This window comes from Odocoileus virginianus, chromosome 6 (genome assembly GCF_023699985.2).
Source record: "Odocoileus virginianus isolate 20LAN1187 ecotype Illinois chromosome 6, Ovbor_1.2, whole genome shotgun sequence".
NCBI classification, from domain to species: domain Eukaryota; kingdom Metazoa; phylum Chordata; class Mammalia; order Artiodactyla; family Cervidae; genus Odocoileus; species Odocoileus virginianus.
In genome coordinates this window covers 59,483,538-59,500,955 of record NC_069679.1, presented here as the reverse complement: position 1 = coordinate 59,500,955, position 17,418 = coordinate 59,483,538, and the positions used below count along the sequence as shown (strand labels likewise).

General features: G+C 38.0%; 1 protein-coding gene across 4 annotated transcripts in view; it reads left to right on the top strand.

The window, feature by feature from the left end:
* Positions 1–17,418, top strand: part of CCDC175 (coiled-coil domain containing 175) — a 72,174-nt gene that overhangs the window by 32,590 nt on the left and 22,166 nt on the right. For all 4 annotated transcript variants that reach the window (XR_011488328.1, XR_011488330.1, XR_011488329.1 and 1 more), the window contains 7 exons: positions 2,733–2,869; positions 5,012–5,122; positions 6,210–6,281; positions 7,341–7,476; positions 8,009–8,140; positions 12,920–13,058; positions 16,234–16,313. Coding sequence is in view for 1 of the 4 variants with exons in the window: in XM_070469420.1 (XP_070325521.1) it covers positions 2,733–2,869; positions 5,012–5,122; positions 6,210–6,281; positions 7,341–7,476; positions 8,009–8,140; positions 12,920–13,058; positions 16,234–16,313 (807 nt within the window). In the remaining 3 variants the exon portion in view is untranslated. The remainder of the gene's footprint in view (positions 1–2,732; positions 2,870–5,011; positions 5,123–6,209; positions 6,282–7,340; positions 7,477–8,008; positions 8,141–12,919; positions 13,059–16,233; positions 16,314–17,418) is intronic.

Here is a 17,418-nt window from a genome sequence, read left to right as displayed (position 1 = left end):
GGAATAAATAAATATATATCAATATTTACATATTATCATATTACATTTATCAATATTTAAATCAATAAATACATTATCTATCAATAATTGCTTTAAAGGTAAATGGGAAAATATGCCAATCAAAGATATGGAGTGGCTGATGGATTTTTTTTTTAAATGTCAATATATGCTGCTTTCAAGAGACTAGCTTCATATCTAAAGACACACTCAGACTGAAAGTGAGGGTGTGGGAAAATGTGTTCAGTACAAATGGAAACAAAAAGAATGCTGCCCAAGAAACCTGTTTGGATTTTGATTGGGGTTGAATGAAATCTGTAGATCACTTTGGGGAGGATTTTGCACTTTTACAATACTGAAGTTTCTAGTCCATGAATACAGCATATCTTTCATTTACCTTAGGTCTTTTTTGTTCCCTTTGACTTAATTATTCAATTTCACTATGATATGTCCAGGTTTTTCTTTTTGTTTATCCTGCTTGGGATTTATTGGACATCTTAAATCTGTGAATTGCTGTATTTTATAAGTTCTTCAAAATTTTCAGCCGTTATCTGTTCATGTATTTATTTTGTCCTGTGCTTTTTCCACTACTCCAATTCTGTGTACACAATCATGTGTAATAATAAAATATCCTCTCTGTTTCTTACTTGCTCTTCTCTGGCTTCTAGTTTTTGTCTCCCTTAGCTGCATTCTGGGGAGAATGGTCTCATTTCAATTCTTAATTTGGTTTTTATATTTTTGAGTTGGTAAATTTTCAACTCTGCTTTGTTACTCTTTATTGCTTCTGAATCCTTGCCATATTTGTCAAGCATGTCTAGGATTTCTTTGGTCATAATAAATACAGTACTTCTGTATTTCAGTGTCTATTTCCAATGTCTGATATTTTTGTAGGACTATTTCTGTTATCTATAGTTTCTGCCAGTTTTTGTTTTTGCTGTCTTGTTTCCTTCTGTTCCTGGTAGGAAACTGGACAGTGTTCTTCAAAAAAGGCGTTTGTAGAAACAATTTGAGGTATAGGATGACAGTATATTTCTCAGATACAGATTTTATTCACTTTTGTCAGATACCTGGGACGTTACCAGTTCCAAACTTTCTTAATCCACCTTAAGGTTCCCTGGTGCCTGAAGTCATGCTTGACCATGCTTCAGGTCAGTTCCGTTCAGTCACTCAGTCATATCTGACTCTTTGTGACCCCATAGACTGCAGCATGCCAGGTTTCCCTGTCCATCACCAACTCCTGGGGTTTGCTCAAACTTATGTCCATCAAATCAGTGATGCCATCCAACCATCTCATCCTCTGTCGTCCCCTTCTTCTCCTGCTTTCAATCTTTCCTCGAGTGCTTTCCAATGAGCTTCAGTTTTTCACATTACGTGGCCAAAGTATTGGAATTTCAGCTTCAACATCAGCCCTTCCAATGAATAATCAGGACTGAGTTCCTTTAGGATGGACTAGTTTGATTTCCTTGCAGTCCAGAGTCTTCTCCAATACCACAGTTCAAAAGCATCAATTCTTAGGCACTTAGCTTTCTTTATAGTCCAACTCTCACATCCATACATGACTACTGGAAAAAGGGAATGATTACCCACTTCAGTATTCTTGCTTGGAGATTTCCATGGATGAGTAACCTTGTAGGCTACTATCCATGGGATTGCATGAGTGAGTGACTGACCATGCTTGTTAGCTTTTAATTCACTTTTTTTTCAGAGAGTAAAGCTCTTTGGGATGCCAGACTAAAGTGGTGGGAGGTTTTATCAGGCTTAACACCTGGATGAGCTCTAAGTATTTACTTTTGTCCCCCATGTCAAGTAAGAGAACAAAACCTCAGTTTCCAAATGATTTCTTCTATATTAATAAATGTCCTCAGAGTAAAAGGACTTTCCTGGTCATAAAGAATCTGCCTGAGTGCTGGAGACCGCCGGCAATGCAGGAGATGTGGGTTCAATCCCTGGGTCAGGAAGATCCCCCTGGAGAAGGAAATGGTAACCCACTCCAATATTCTTGCCTGGGAAGTTCAGTGGACAGAGGAGCCTGGTGGGCTGCAGGCTGTGGGGTCGCAAAAGGTGGACATGACTTAGTGACTAAACTACAACCACCAATATCAGAGTAAGAGTTTTCAGTGCTAGGTTTACCAGTCTGGATTTTTGCTTTTTTATAGAATCAGGCCTACTAATTCCTCGTTATCTTATTCTGCAGCACTTTTTAGATCCCTTTCATCCTGCTATTTCAGTGATCCTTAGCCCACCATTCCTTCCTAACTTTCTTACCTCATTTGAAGCCATTCAGTAGAGACATCCAAGCACCAAGTTCTTACCTCATTCGGAAAATTAATGTTTACTGTCTTTTGTCCTTGAATAGAAATATTTAAGAAAAGGTAAGCATAATATCTATTCAAAGAGGTTTTGAGCAAGAGTTCCTACTGATGATATGTTTTTTTTCCCCCTGGTATAATTTATCTTCTGGGAAAAGGACATACAGATCTTGCTGAATGATCCTACTTTATTAATTCTTATTTCAATATGAATTATTACTTTATGGTTTCTCATCAGTGTTTATTACCTTTCTATACATTTGTCATATTTGAGGCCCCAAGTGTACAATTACATATCTGATGTGGAAATAAATTACTCAACATTTAAGGCATAGTCTTATATGGGAGTTAATATGCTCTAGTGAGTTGCCCATCAGAGAAACCATGACACAAATCCTCTACTTCAATTCCTTTTTTTTTTCCTAGATGGCTGAAAAGTTACACAAATGTCATTTAGACAACAAAGCTCTACAAGAGAAATTTCAAACAGTTTCCAGACAATATAAGATTGTCTTAAATGAAGAGGATAAAGTTTTCATGCAGAAACGGAAAATTTATTCTGAGTATGTTTCTATCCATGACCTATACATGACTCAACATACTATAGTTATGGGTTGCTTCTCCATTTAAGCTTATCCTAGTTTTAAAATCTATTGACAACAATGAAATATTCTTTATCCAGCCATAAATAGGCCCCAAATTTGCCTCTATACATACTGAATAATGCTTTCCTCATATGGGTCAGATCAAATCCATAAACACCAAACCTATTATTTTTACTTCTACATCAGATTCTTGGAAGAATAACTGCATTTTTACTCCATAAGACTGCCTAGAGAAACTGTGAGATCTACTGTCATCAGAAACTGGCTCTGCACTTAAATTTCCTGTCTCAGAAAAAGATCTGGTCATTGACATAATCGCCTAACCCAGAGACTGGGAAAGTATTCAAAGAAACTCCTATATTTTACCAGGAAGCACCAATGTTTCTCAGTTCCACCTCCCAAATATTTCTCAAATATATCCTGTCCTCCTATCCAACTCGACTGTTTTCACCCCTTTTAGCCTCTTTGCTTTGGTTTGCCTCTCAGAAGTTCTTCCCACTTTCCGTTTTACCACCTCTAACTTATCTATCTCCCTCTCGCCAGAATGGCCCCTATGAAACATCCCTCTGAGGTCACTCTTTTTCATTAGTCATTGCATTGTTATCACCTGGGTACATATCACTTTATCCCACTGAGCTATGACAGATCAGCGCAGTTGCTCCATCTTAGCACTATATCCTTAGGATCTTTTCCATTGCTTAGCAGGTAATGGGCATTCACCAGTGTTTTCCTAATGAATTATATAAGTAATAATCCATTACTACACTTAAAATTAAGTCACATGGAAGTGTAATTATGGTGTCCAGGCCCACTTATGTGAAGCTGAATTTATGGTCATTGTTGTAGTATTTATGATACAGAGAGTTCCTACAATCTTTTTATCTTATCCAGTTGAATAGCCTACTAAGAATGATACGGTTAGTATTCTTCAGGCAATAACTTCCTTAGATCAATACTAAGTTATCAGTTTGAATCATAAAATGTTCTGGTGACAAATAATTGTAGCCCTGAAACGGTTACTACTGTTATTGGTATTTGTCCTCTTCAACTTGGGCTGCCATAACAAATTACCACAGACGGGGAGATTTAAATGACAGAAATTTATTTCTCATAGTTCTGGAGGCTGGACATCTGACATCTGGGTGCCAGCATGGCCAGATTCTGGTGAGAACTCTCTTTCTAACTTGCGTGAAGAAGATGGTCAACCATCTTCTTGCTGTGTCCTCACAGAGGGAGATAGAGAGATAGAGCTGTCTGGTATCTCTGCTTACGAGGGCACTAGTCTCACCATGAGGACTCTACCCTCATGACCTCATATAGATCTAATGTCTTCCCAAAGACCCCATCTTCAAATACCATTTCACTGGGGCCTAAGGCTTCAATATATGAATTTGTAGGAGGGCACAATTCAGTCCATAGACGTTTTGAAGAAGATGAGACGCTTAGATAAGGTACTTCCTGTTACAGGCATGTGCATCCTATCAATGTCTGGAAATTTGAACAAAATCGTAAACTTTCCATTATTCACGCTGTAAGTTAGGGACAAAAAATAATCACTTTTCAGATAATTTCTCATGGGTGCTGCTCACGGGCTTCAGCACTTTACATTTCATTTAAATTCTTATAACCAGTGAGATAGGTATTATGGTCCCCATTTTATGGATGGCGAAACTGAAGCTTATCCATAGGTGAAGTCTCTTTTCAAGGTCACACTGCTAGGAAGAGATAGACCACTATCTAAAGTTAGTCTGATTGATTCCTTCACATTTTCCAAAATAAAATACCAGAATTGATAAATTAATTAAAAGAGACACACCCACTCAGCAAGGCAAAGTGCTATTGAAATATTCTTGTGGTTTTATGGTTACTATTACAATTAATGTTCTTTTCATGGCTTGAAGATTTTCATAAATTTAGAGCTAGCCACTACTAGGAAAAAACATTGTTTCTATTTTTTACTAATTTATCTGGTAAATAGTTCCTGAACTGAAATTTCCAAACTACTTTCTGAATTCTTGTTTTTGATTGCATATTTTCTTATGCTAAGGAGTTAAAAATGATTTCAATGTTCAACGTATGATAACTATTTTTTCATGGTAGAAATCAAAAACAACTGGCATTTATAGCTCAGAAAGAAAACTTCCTATCAAAAAGAAAAGTAGACATCAAAAATATGGAAGAAGGACTTATCACTCTCGGTGAGCTTCATCGGTATGTTTATTACCTTTGAACATTTTAATCTTCTTTCCTCTGCATTTATTTTTTAATAAATGGTAATAAGCCTGTAAAATTTGAAATATACTATAGAAAAGGAGGTTCATAATTGTCTATCTCTGTTTTACAGTCCAGAAAGGTCATTATCATTCAATCTTTCAATGAAAGGATAGACAGATGCTGAGTTTTACATAAGCTGCTTCTAATACCTACATTAGAGTCTCCACATTCCCCTCCACCACAGATCCACAAGCACATCTTCCATTCTTAATTACTACTTATCACTAATTCCGGAAGCTATATTGGCTTTCTAAGTTATGGAAGAAAGTGAAAATTATAGTCACTCAGTCATGACGGACTCTTTGAGATCCCATGCACTGTAGCCCGCCAGGCTCCTCTGTCCATGGGATTTCCCAGTCAAGAATACTAGAGTGGGTTGCCATTTCCTTCTCCGGGGGATCTTCCCCCACCCAGGGATTGAACCTGAGTCTCCACATTGCAGGCAGATTCTTTACCATCTGAGCTACCAGGGAAGCCCCCTATACCTGTGTATAATGTCTAAATTATACATTGCAGCAAATCAGAACTCAATCTAAAATCCAGAGTTCCTCACCAATTTGTTGACCTAAACCCTTCCTATGTCATAGAGTTATTTCCCTTCATGTCCTCTGTATGCAGTAAGTTTGCCTTAGTCCCAAGCATCCTGACTAGCTGCTCCTTTCCTCTGTGTGTTTGCAAATGATGATGTCTTTTCCTTGGTGAGATATCACCTCCATGTTCTTCCCCCTATTAAATATTATTCTCTAATAACCTGTCCTCAACTGCCTCGCCAAAATCTGTTCTTCCTTATTCTTGGCTTCAAAACTTGAAAAATCAGTTTGCACTGGCCAGAAAATTGTAATTGTCTTTCCATTAGTCTGGCACTAAAATCTTTAGTTGTACTGGTGTTTTGTCTCCCAATTAGATGGTAGCCTTATTGTGCTACCACAATAAGGTTGCATTATTGTGAAGAATTATATTAAGTCTATTATACATTTAACAGCTCCCATAAATGCAAAATCCAATATGTTTTTCTTATTTTTAGAGCAACAAAAGAAGTATATCGGAAACAAATAAAAATCCTGAATGAGAACATGGAAAGAGAAACTCAGAGATGGTAAAAAAAAAAAAAAAAGCTTATTTATATCATAAGTACTGTATGTTGTCTTAATTAACAGTGCCCCAAAGTTGGAAGAAATCAGAGTGCTTGTTGGTTGCTAGAGTCCATGGAAGTTATTTCCCGCAAAATTAAATTGTGTGAGTTCTCTTGGCTCTAGATGTGTTTGTTAGTTTGATATTTTGTTAATTGAACAGAAACAAAGTTTTTCATTCCAATCATGCAAAGTCACCAGAATATAATTGTCAAGATTTGTGACAATGAGTCTTACTCATCCAGGTGGCCTATGTGGACCAGTAAGGAAAGTGATGTGAAGGGACAGAGGAGAGTGGTTAAGCACACAGTCTCAGCAGATGAACTACTTTGGTTGTTTTGCCTCTTGTTAGCTCTATGACCAGGGCTGAGTTATTTAATATCTCTCTGTTCCCATCCCTATAAAGTGAGGAATAATAGTAGTACCCACCTTGTAAGATTGCATGAGTGATAAATGAGATGATATATGCGAAGTGTATAGCCCAGTGCCCAGCACCTAGAAACTTAAACACCTGCAGAAACTTAGGTATATTTTATTGTTGTTGTCATTGTTATTATACTATTTATAAGACTCTAGTTGCACATTTTTACTCTTCTCTAGTTATCTTTTTTATGTTATGATGGAGAGAAAAATTTGAGAATTCAGGAGCTTGAGACTTCTTACTAGCACTTTGAGTAATTTAGGTAATTCCTTTACCATTTCTGTCTGGGACTGCTCTTTTTTCACCAACTCCTGAGCCTTCCCCATTTCTATCCTTTTATAGAGGAGGTAAGCTATCAAGTGTGGTTTGTCGACCGCCCTGGTGAATGTACTGACACAACTTCATGTGAAGCAGCTTGCAGAGATGCCATTTGGGCAGTTAATGTTTTGTCTTATTTTTTCAGCTAATGTGCCTAGTCTGCATCATCAATAGCACAGATAATTTTGTATGATCATAATACTATTTGTTTTGCATTGAATTCCTTCATTTTTTCAATGAACTGTGATGTCAATTTGACGATAATTCTTTTTGTTCTCATCTCCAGTATTATAGCTCAGTGGAAAATAGCTTGTTTGCGAAAAAAACATGCGCGTTGGATCAAAAATATAAAAGATGAAATAAAAGAACTTATAGATAAAATTCAAGAAGCTGAAAATAGGCGCAATGAATTAATAGAAGAGGTAAAGGAATCCAAGGAGCTTGTGTCCACTCTCTTTATTGATTGCATATCAATAATTCTTCAGTATTTCATTATGCTTTACCTTATTGCTGATTTCATGTCTAGAGTAAATTATGTAACTTTCTTAAGAAATGTATCCATTTGCTATGTATTAATTGTAGGAATTTAGCCAAGTAGCAATTTTCTCCAGAATATGATTTTGAAGTATGTAACTGAAACTTGAGGACAGTGTTTAGGGAAACTATCTCTAAAAATAAAGGGACTAAACATCATTTATTTAGCTCCTATATTTATCCTCTGCCTACCCTCCAGCCCCTACTAGTTCCATGCCCAATTTCCTAATGTCATTTACACATGTTGTTTGGTGAAGAAATTAATCTCTGAAGGGAAAAAACATCCCCCCCCTCCCCAGTAGTTACTGAGACAAATTAGCCAAATGTGATGCAGAAAGCTATTGATTTATCTGACTGTTTGAAAATAGAATACTGACTGCTACAAGACAGATGATAAATTCTCATTTTTCCCCTAATTAGACCAGTATTAGACAACACGATATCAATGAGTTTGTGGCACAGATTGAACAACTTACATTAGAATTAAAACAAGAGGAGGATGAATTTGTTATCAAAGAACAAAAGTTAATTCAAGAATTAAGCAAGTTTGAAGTAAGTTTTATTTTATATCTAAGGACAATTTTTTGTGGCTGTATGAAGGGGAGGGTATATTTCATGCTATTCAGTTAGTGAAAGTGAAAGTCGCTCAGTTGTGTCTGACTCTTTGCGGCCCTATGGACTATACAGTCCATGGAATTCTCCAGGCCAGAATACTGGAGTGGGTAGCCTTTCCCTTCTCCAGGGGATCTCCCCAAGTATTCAATTAAATGTAAAGTAAATCTTCTAGTTTGAACAAGACTACAATTAAATTCTGAATATTTCTTCTTTTCCTAAAAAAGAAATAGAGCAATAAGAAATATTTTTTTAGTTAAAAGAATATCACACACTCCAAGTTACGTAGAAGCGCTGGCAAAAATCCATGGAGATAAGGTGGAGTGCTGGGGAAAATCATGCAGAGCTGAAAGAGGAGACAGTGGAGGAGAGGAGTGAAGGGTGAGGGAGACCTAGAAGGCCAGTCTCAGAGAAGAGAGGGCATGGTACTGGCCTGGAAACTGCCGGGGGCTGCCCTGGGATAGAATAGGACATGGATGCTGGAGAGAAAGACTCTTCCCCTGATCCAAGCCCACTTTCCGCCCTCCACCATGGCCACGCACACTCTGCCATGCCCTGCAGAAACCCTCTGCAGATAACTGGTCCCAGAAAAAGTCAATTCTAGAAGCAGAAAAATCTTCTGCCCAAAAATACTATGAGAAAAACAGGTGGAGGGGGATTGAAACTTTCATAAAATGAAGAACACTCAAAAAGTTGTTCTGGAACAGTTGAAAACTATGATTCAACATTCGTCTGTGAATTCAGAAAAAAGTTCATAGAGGTGCCAAGGAAGATTAGCAGCGTGGAAATACAGGAACTCAGGGAAGAAACGTCAGAAGGGGATGGCCAGAAATAGCAAGAGGGGAAATGGAAACTGGCAGAACTCAGGGAACAAACAAGGGAAAGAAAGCATTGCACAAACACATACAAAATTAGAAGGAACAGAAGGAAGAAGCAGCAAGGTGAAGAGCATTTCTCCATTATTGGTCAGAGCATGTCTGGGTGCTCAGTATCCTTCTAAATTTTGAAAAACAGAAATTTTTAAAAGGGGGGGGAAACAGATAAAGAGCTTTGTCCTTATGAAACATTCCATTGGGGTGGGGGGTGATTGAAAATAAACAGTAGAACATGTGATATTTTCAATGGCAATAAATGTTATAGAGAAAATAAAAACAGGAAAGTAGACTAGAGTGAGTGTATATAATGCAGTCTATGTGCCATTTTAAACAGGGAGTCAGAGAAAGGTACAGCCCTGAAGGATATGAGGAAGTGTGATGTGCAGACATCTGGAGAAGGTGGCTCCAGGCAGAGGACATGCTGAGCCTGAAGGTTCTGAGACAAGACTTTCTATTTGAGGGATGACAGGGAGGCAGCGTGGCTGCAGCAGAATAGGGAGAGTACCAGCCGGGCGGGGACTCATCTTCCAGAAGCAGATGCTGACATGGAATTAGGAGTTCAAATGTTTATTAGGGTGTAATGCCTATGAAAGGACTAGGCAGGGGCCGCTATGTAGGCGGCAGACTCTCTCTGGGGAGCTCCAAAGCAAGGATTATCCATAGGAAGAGGCCTGCCGCGGGCGGAAATGGCCTCACCCTTGTACCATCTCCTTGCTCACACAGTTAGTTGGAGGCCGCTGAAGAGCACGGTCTTGGCTAAATAGCCAAGGTCGCTCTGAAGGAGCCAGCCACCCTGGAGGCTGTCAGCCAGCCACTTCCCTTGCCACAGGTCAGTGAGTTCTTCCTCGAGGGGAGATCTAAAAGGGGCAACTCCAGGCCTGCCCCTCATTGTAGGTCCTCGTGAATACATTGTCTTTCGCTCTGCATGGGCTGGGAAGCCTTTGGAAGGTTCTGAGTGAAGATTATTTATTCTGAAATCATATGGCCTTCACTTAAATAGGATCACTCTAGGTGCTATGTTGAACAGAATTTAGGAAAGCAGTGGTGGATACAGGAAGACCAATTAGGAATTGAGATCAATATGCCAAGTAGCTTGACTCAGAATGGTAACTGAGGGGTGGTCAGAGGTAGTCATCATCTCAGATGATTTTTGAAACAGAGATGATAAAGTTTACCCATCATACTTAATGGTAAATCAGTGAGGACAATCAGGAGTAAGACGAGGACACCATTTAACACTGCATTCAAGCTTATACAATGAAATAAGGCAAAATAAGTACATTAGAAGTGTAAGACTGCAGATAGTCTGTTTGCCAGGCTATGTGCCCCCTGCAGGGCTGTGTCCACCTGTGCCTCATTTACTTAAAGACATGGACAGATGGCAGCCTGGGTGCTTCTATTATAAATCCCTTTTCCCCTTGAAAATCATCATCAATAACCCCAGGCACATTGGAATCCCATCTCTGCCTTTAGTTCAGTTGGCATGAGGAGCCCAAAATTGAGAGGCAGTAACCTCAGATTTTGGTTTATGGGAGTATTATTGTACCCTTGGTGGGATCATTCTCACTAGTAGTTAAGACCTCTGGATGGACAGAGCCTAAATTCACAGGGAGGGAAAGCGAAGTCAGTAGCTTTCATAGTGAGTCTTTCATCACTGGGCTACATGTGCCCACTGCTCAGGACACAGGGAAGCTGAGGGAGAATTTGAATGACCTGAAGAAGCCGCCCACCTCCGAGAAGCCGAGCCAGCAGGCAAACCGCCCTTGCTTCAGCTGCAGCAGCACCTGGTACCCAGTCCTTTCTCCAAGCGTAAAACAAGAACATGGTTTCTTGTTAGGGTGGTGCTGGCAGCCTAACCCTTGTGCAGGCAATGGGAATGAATTAAGTATGCACACACTTCCTTATGTGAGGAAGGCAGCCATTGTTAGGCCATTCTTTTTTTAGAGAGCATAGTATAGGTAATACATGATTGAGTTTCTGAACAGTGCAGTCTGGAGAAATTTACTACTACTTCTACATTGTAATAATTTTATATTATGGTGTTTTATGTTGTTTTTGTCTTTCTATGTTATTCATAAGGATTCTAATGACAGTCTGGACCTATCTGGTCCTATGACCTATCTGGCCATTAACTCACTATATTATTTTAATTAGGGCAAGCAAGGTGCTCTATCAAAAAGAGGCCAAAATACAGTGAACATAAGCGAGATGTGCACTGAAGTGTTAACAATCCTCTGTCTTTTATTGGGAAATTGATTTTAGCTTAATTTTCTGGCTCCTTCCCTTGGTAACCTGATAAAGATGGATTATCAGTGGTATTATCAGGCAACACTGCTTGTGCAGAACAAAACTTTAATGGTGTGCTGCATCTTGACCAGGAGAATAACTAATGGGAAACCAGAGCATTGGGCTTTCCTGGATTTGGTGCCTCTTTTAAAAGGGCATGTCCCTGGTATGGACTCGGGAGGTATGCCCAAGAGATATTGGCTCCAATTTGAATATGAGGCTTCTAAGCCAGGGAGGACTTCACATCCACCTCTGCGGGACTCTTTCTCTTGGGCTGAGTTATCACCTTGGTGGGGTCAATGGACATTAGCTTCTGGTTGGCTGTGTTGAAAGGGCACCTCCCGTTAGGGAGACAGGCCTGATGTTGCTGGCATTTAGGTTTCTTTTAAATTATGTGTGTGTTCAACTTAGATAAAAATAAAAAATAAAAGTAAACTGGGTCAGGTGTGGCCTGTTTAAATCTTTAGAGTCTTAGTATCTAGTTAAGAAGCCCTGACGTGATCATTACAGAAGAGATATTTTTATTTTTCTTCCCTGGTACAGGCTGAAAGGGAGGGAGTTGAGGACTGGAAAGGCCGCTCTGCCATCCTCGGCAGGAGGCTAACTTCTGCGGGTCCAAGTGTCAGCTTCCATTCTAACCCTTTTCCAGCAAGGGGCAAGAGGAAGGACCCAGGAGGCATGGACTTCTTCCTGTTTTAGGGGCAGGACCCAGAACTGGCATACCCCACTTCTGCTCACAAACACACTCAGTAGGGAAGCTGAGAAATCACTCTTGTTGGCAGCCATCTGCTCGGCTAAAACTCAGGTGTCCTGATGCTATTGGACAGGAGAGTGGATAGTACATGTCAGCTGGCTATCTTTGCCTTAGTCATTAGTTTTAAGTCCACCCTGACTTTCTAAGAGAGGCTCAATTATATTCCATTTGAAAATAAATAAAACCTGAGTTTGAATAAGTAAGCAGGCATTTTCATGTTTTGCTTTGGGCACTTTTAACCCATTTATTGTAGTATTATATCCATTTATTTCTACCCCCTCCCCATTTCTTACTTACATCCACATATCTTAGAGCTGGCATATATTGTTTTACTGGGCTTGTGCTTAGTCACTCAGTTGTGTCTGACTCTTTGCGACCCCATGGATTGTAGCACCCCAGGCTTCTCTGTCCATGGGATTCTCCAGGCAAGAATACTGGAGTGGGTTGCCATTCCTTCCTCCAAGTTTCATAATGTATGATCAATTGAAAGAAAGTTTTTCAAGTATATCTCAGGGCACATATAAGGTAACAGCAATAGAACCATAGCAGTCAAGCTATAGAACCGAAAGGATCTTTGGAGAGCCCAGCGAATTTAATTTCCTAACATTATAGATTGCCAGAGAGTCAGTGAGTCAGCCAACAAATACTTATTAAATATCTAGTGTGCCAGATATCTTTCTATGCAACTTAGGATAAGAGGTGTCCAAGACAGAATTTACTGCATCAATGAACTTACCTTCTACTCTAGAATATTGTGTGAATTCTCCTTAATCATACCTCACAATCAGCTTTCTGTCTTTCAAGCAAAGATTCACTGAAGAAGCACAAATTAGCAAAGAAAAGGAAGTTGAGTTAGTCGAGTGTCTTCCACAGCTTCAGGTGGCAGAAGAAGAATTCACGTACAAAAACAGAAAATTTGAAAATCTCATTGAAACTGTTACAGGTAGATATGAATGAAGTACTTAGTAATTGACTTCAAGCCCAGGTACGGATTTCTCTGTTGTCTGCTAACACAAGGTGGGTCATTCATCACAAGTCAATAGTGAAATTCTCTCAAGCTTTTTCCATTATCTTTAATTCTCCATTCTCTAGTTTTTGCCTCTTCTAGTTTCCTCTTCTCTGCACCACAATCTTACTGTTAATTCTTGTCAAATTTTTCTTCTTCTCTTTTAAAGACTGTTTAAAACTAAGAATTAGTAACAACTATATTGTATAGTTTCTGTCTGTACTTGGTAAAGGTCGAACCAATTTCTTTACCTTCTACCATGTGGAAAATTTTTTGTTTCTTAATGTTAAGTTTACAAATTATATCTTTTTCCAGATATGACTTTAACCATTTATCAAGTAGGTACTCCTTAGATTTTTTTCGCTAATCTAACCCTAAGGCAGAGATAAATAAGAACTTGTCTCAGATCTGGGGGCTTCATAAGGATATGAAATATGTCTGAAAGCATGTTTTGTGTTTTAGTGCATGGCACAACCATGTGTGTGTTTAATATAAAAAACAATTATTCTCTCCAAAACGTTGGCTGTGGTCATCTAAACCTGAACCCAAAAGTTCACAAATCTAGAACCATCCTAGAGGTGTGACTCTTGTCTTGAATCTGGGGAGTGAAGGGTCATTATCCAAGAATTTAGGTTCTTAAGCAGGACAACTTCCAGCATTTCTATCTTCTAGATGATAGAAGAAATGCCATTGGAATCAGGAGGCCAGGACCAAAATTACAGAAAGTACTGGAATGGGAGTAAAAAATGTGCAGCGTAGTGGTGTTACTGACCAGCTGGCAGATGGACTATGGGGATAGGAATTAAAACGGTGTGTCAAAACAGGGCAGTCACATGGAAGCCCATGTGCTGAAATGTGAAATAGATATTCAAAGTGAATAGTAGTAACTGTCAAAGAGGGTAGATTTTTTAAGAATATAAGATTAAGAATAAGTGCTTCGGTAATTGGTCTGGTTCCCAGTCCTCAGTTGGTTTCCACTTTTGCCAGGTTTTCATTTGGTTAACCCAGTTAAGTTTTCTTCATCTTTTACCACTTTTACCAAGACTTACAATGTGTATATATTCTGTTGCCAGATATCTACTTCTCCAACTTTCCTCCATCCCTTCTTGCACTGGGTGGAGGATATAAGAAACACTATGAGTATAAAAGTAAGCAATATATTGCAGTATATATTGCAGGACTGATTCTCTTCAGTCAAAGCAAAGGGGTGAAACACTGAAGAAAGGAGAAGAGGAGAAGGCAGGAGAAAAGAAGGAAAGGGGACATAAGAGCAATGTGCTTCAGGCAGTACCAACTCAACCTTTTAGTCCCTCACTCATAAGTAGGGTTAGGTAGTCAAAAATCAGCAGACATTTCAGGAAAAACTCCAACATGAATGAAAGAAACGAAAGCAGACAGAAAAAGAGAATTTGGTAGAAAAATGGACAACACAAAGAACATAATATGGATTACATATTCTCTCTATATTATTATATATAATGCATATATATTCTCTATTTATTGCAGAGAAATATATTCTATTATAAAGAATCTATCTTAAAGATATATTCTTAGAGAAATAAAATTAGACATTGCATTTATGAAAAAAATAAGATGCTTAAAAGAATAGAGAACATGAAAGAGTTAGTAGAATTAAAAAATATAACAACTAAAATCTTAGAATTCAACAAGAGGATTTAAAAAAGTTAAGAGGATTTCTCCAAAAATAGAAAAAAACAAGGATATAACAGGATAAAGGGTAAGGAAATTATAAAACTATTCTGAGATGGCAAATATCTAACTAACAGGAAAGACAGACAAAAATGGAAAATATAAAGTTATACTTTAAAGTTATAAAGTTTATACTATAAAGTACATACTATAAAGTATATACTAAAGTTATAAAGTTATCAATAAAATATTACAAAAATATTTCTCAGAATTGGACAATATGAATTTCCTATTTGAAAGGGCCTATCAGATTCCCAGTACAATATATGAAAGAAAAGACAGTAACTAAGCCACATCACTGGATTTCAGGAGAAAAAAAAAAGAGAGAGAGAAGATTATAAAGGCTTCTAGAGAGAAAAAGCAGATTTTACACAAAAGATTAGGTACCAGCATTGTTTCAGACTTCTTAGCATCAATGTAACAGTAGAATTTAGAAGACTTCGCCCTCAAAATTTTGAGAGAGAAAAATTTCCTACATTAGATACCCATCCAAACTATCAGTCAACTAGAGATGTGAATAGAGATATATTTAGATATAGAAGATCTCATCTATTGTGTCTCAGGAAGCTACACAAAATTTGCTTCAACAAATAGAAGAAATAAGAGAAAGAAGAGGGTATGAGATACAAAAAGCAGGAGGTCTAACATGAGAGAGATGCAAGGGGAAGTCCCAGGAGGTCAGCTTTGCAGTAGGACTAAAGAAAAATGTACAGAAGACAGTGGGGGAGGGCAGAAGAATGGAACCGATGGACCACCTAACGTGTTTGACCACATGGGAAGTAATTTTCAGGAAGATTTTATAATTCTATTATAGATTTTGGTGTGAATTAATGATACATACATGGAAAACTAAGCAAATTTTTTTTTAAGTGAGGTAATTTTTAACTCCAGGAAAAACAAACAAAAACTATACAAGAAAAGAAATATAGTCCTACTGTACCATTTGTCTAATCATGAATAAACTTTGCATTATCATAATGATCTGAACAGTTGGAATTCATTTAAACAAAATCTGTAATTAACGAGGAGGTGAGAGGAAGGAAACATGGAGGCTCTGAGTTCACAGGAGATGTGACGATAGGAGTAAGTGTCTATGTCCTCTTCTACTATATCAGGAAGTAAGTAGGAAAAAATTTAAGAGAGAAAAGGAAAAAAATTTTATAAAGAAAAAATTTTTCAGAAAGAAAATTTTAAAGGAAGAGGAAAAAGTAAAAATGAGTTTAAAATGTTTCATTCTGAAGAGTCAAACACAGGGGTGGAAGCAGCATTGGGGAGCACCTGACTTCTGATTTTGGTCATAAGTCTTAAAATAGTATTTGACTTTTAAAACCAGGCATATGTCTTATTTTCTTTTATTTAAAGAACATTGTGAGTAGTTATTTTTTTCTCTCTTTTTTTATAGCACAAAAAAATGAACAAAATTTACTGAATAATAATATTTCTCAACTTACAAGAGACTTTATAAGATACATTAACAACACGGTAAAGGATCAATATATTCATTCTTTTTTTCTTTTATTAGAATATTGGTATATATAGACAATAGCATTTACCTAGCACCACTAGAGTTTTTAAGAAAGTCACATTGTTTAAACTTACCCTATTAAACCAATGTTTTGAAATTTTTAGTTACAGCATACACACATGTATATAGATACACACGTGTGTGTATATATATATATATATATATATATATATATATATATATATATGTTCAGTTCAGTTCAGTTCAGTTCAGTAGCTCAGTGGAGTCCGACTGTTTGTGACCCAATGGACTGCAGTGCATCAAGCTTCCCTGTCCATCACCAACTCCCAAAGCCTGCTCAAACTCATGTCCATCTAGTCAGTGATGCCATCCAGTGATCTCACCCTCTGTCGTCCCCTTCTCCTCCTGCCTTCAATCTTTCCCAGTCTCAGGGTCTTTTCCAGTGAGTCAGTTCTTCGCATCAGGTGGCCAAAGTATTGGAGTTTCAGCTTCAGCTTCAGTCCTTCCAATGAATATTCAAGCATGATTTCCTTTAGGATTGACTTGTTTTGATCTCCTTGCAGTCCAAGGGACTCTCAAGAGTCTTCTCCAACACCACACTTCAAAATCATCAATTCTTTGGCGCTCAGCTTTCTTTATAGTCCAACTCTCACATCCAGACACGACTACTGGAAAAACCATAGCTTTGACTAGATAAAACTTTGTTAGCAAAGTAATGTCTCCACTTTTTAATATGCTGTCTAGGTTGATCATAACTTTTCTTACAAGGAGGAAACGTCCCTTAATTTCATGGCTGCAGTCACCATCTGCAGTGATTTTGGAGCCCCCCCGCCCCCCGCCAAATATTAAGTCTCTCATTGTTTCCATTGTTTCCCCATCTATTTGCTATGAAGTGATAGGACCGGATGCCATGATCTTAGTTTTTTGAATGTTGAGTTTTAAGACAACTTTTTCACTCTCCTCTTTCACTTTCATCAAGAGGCTCTTTAGTTCTTCTTCTCTTTCTGTCATAAGGGTGGTGTCTTCTGTGTATCTGAGATTATTGATATTTCTCCCAGCAATCTTGATTCCAGCTTGCTTCATCCAGCCTGGCATATCACA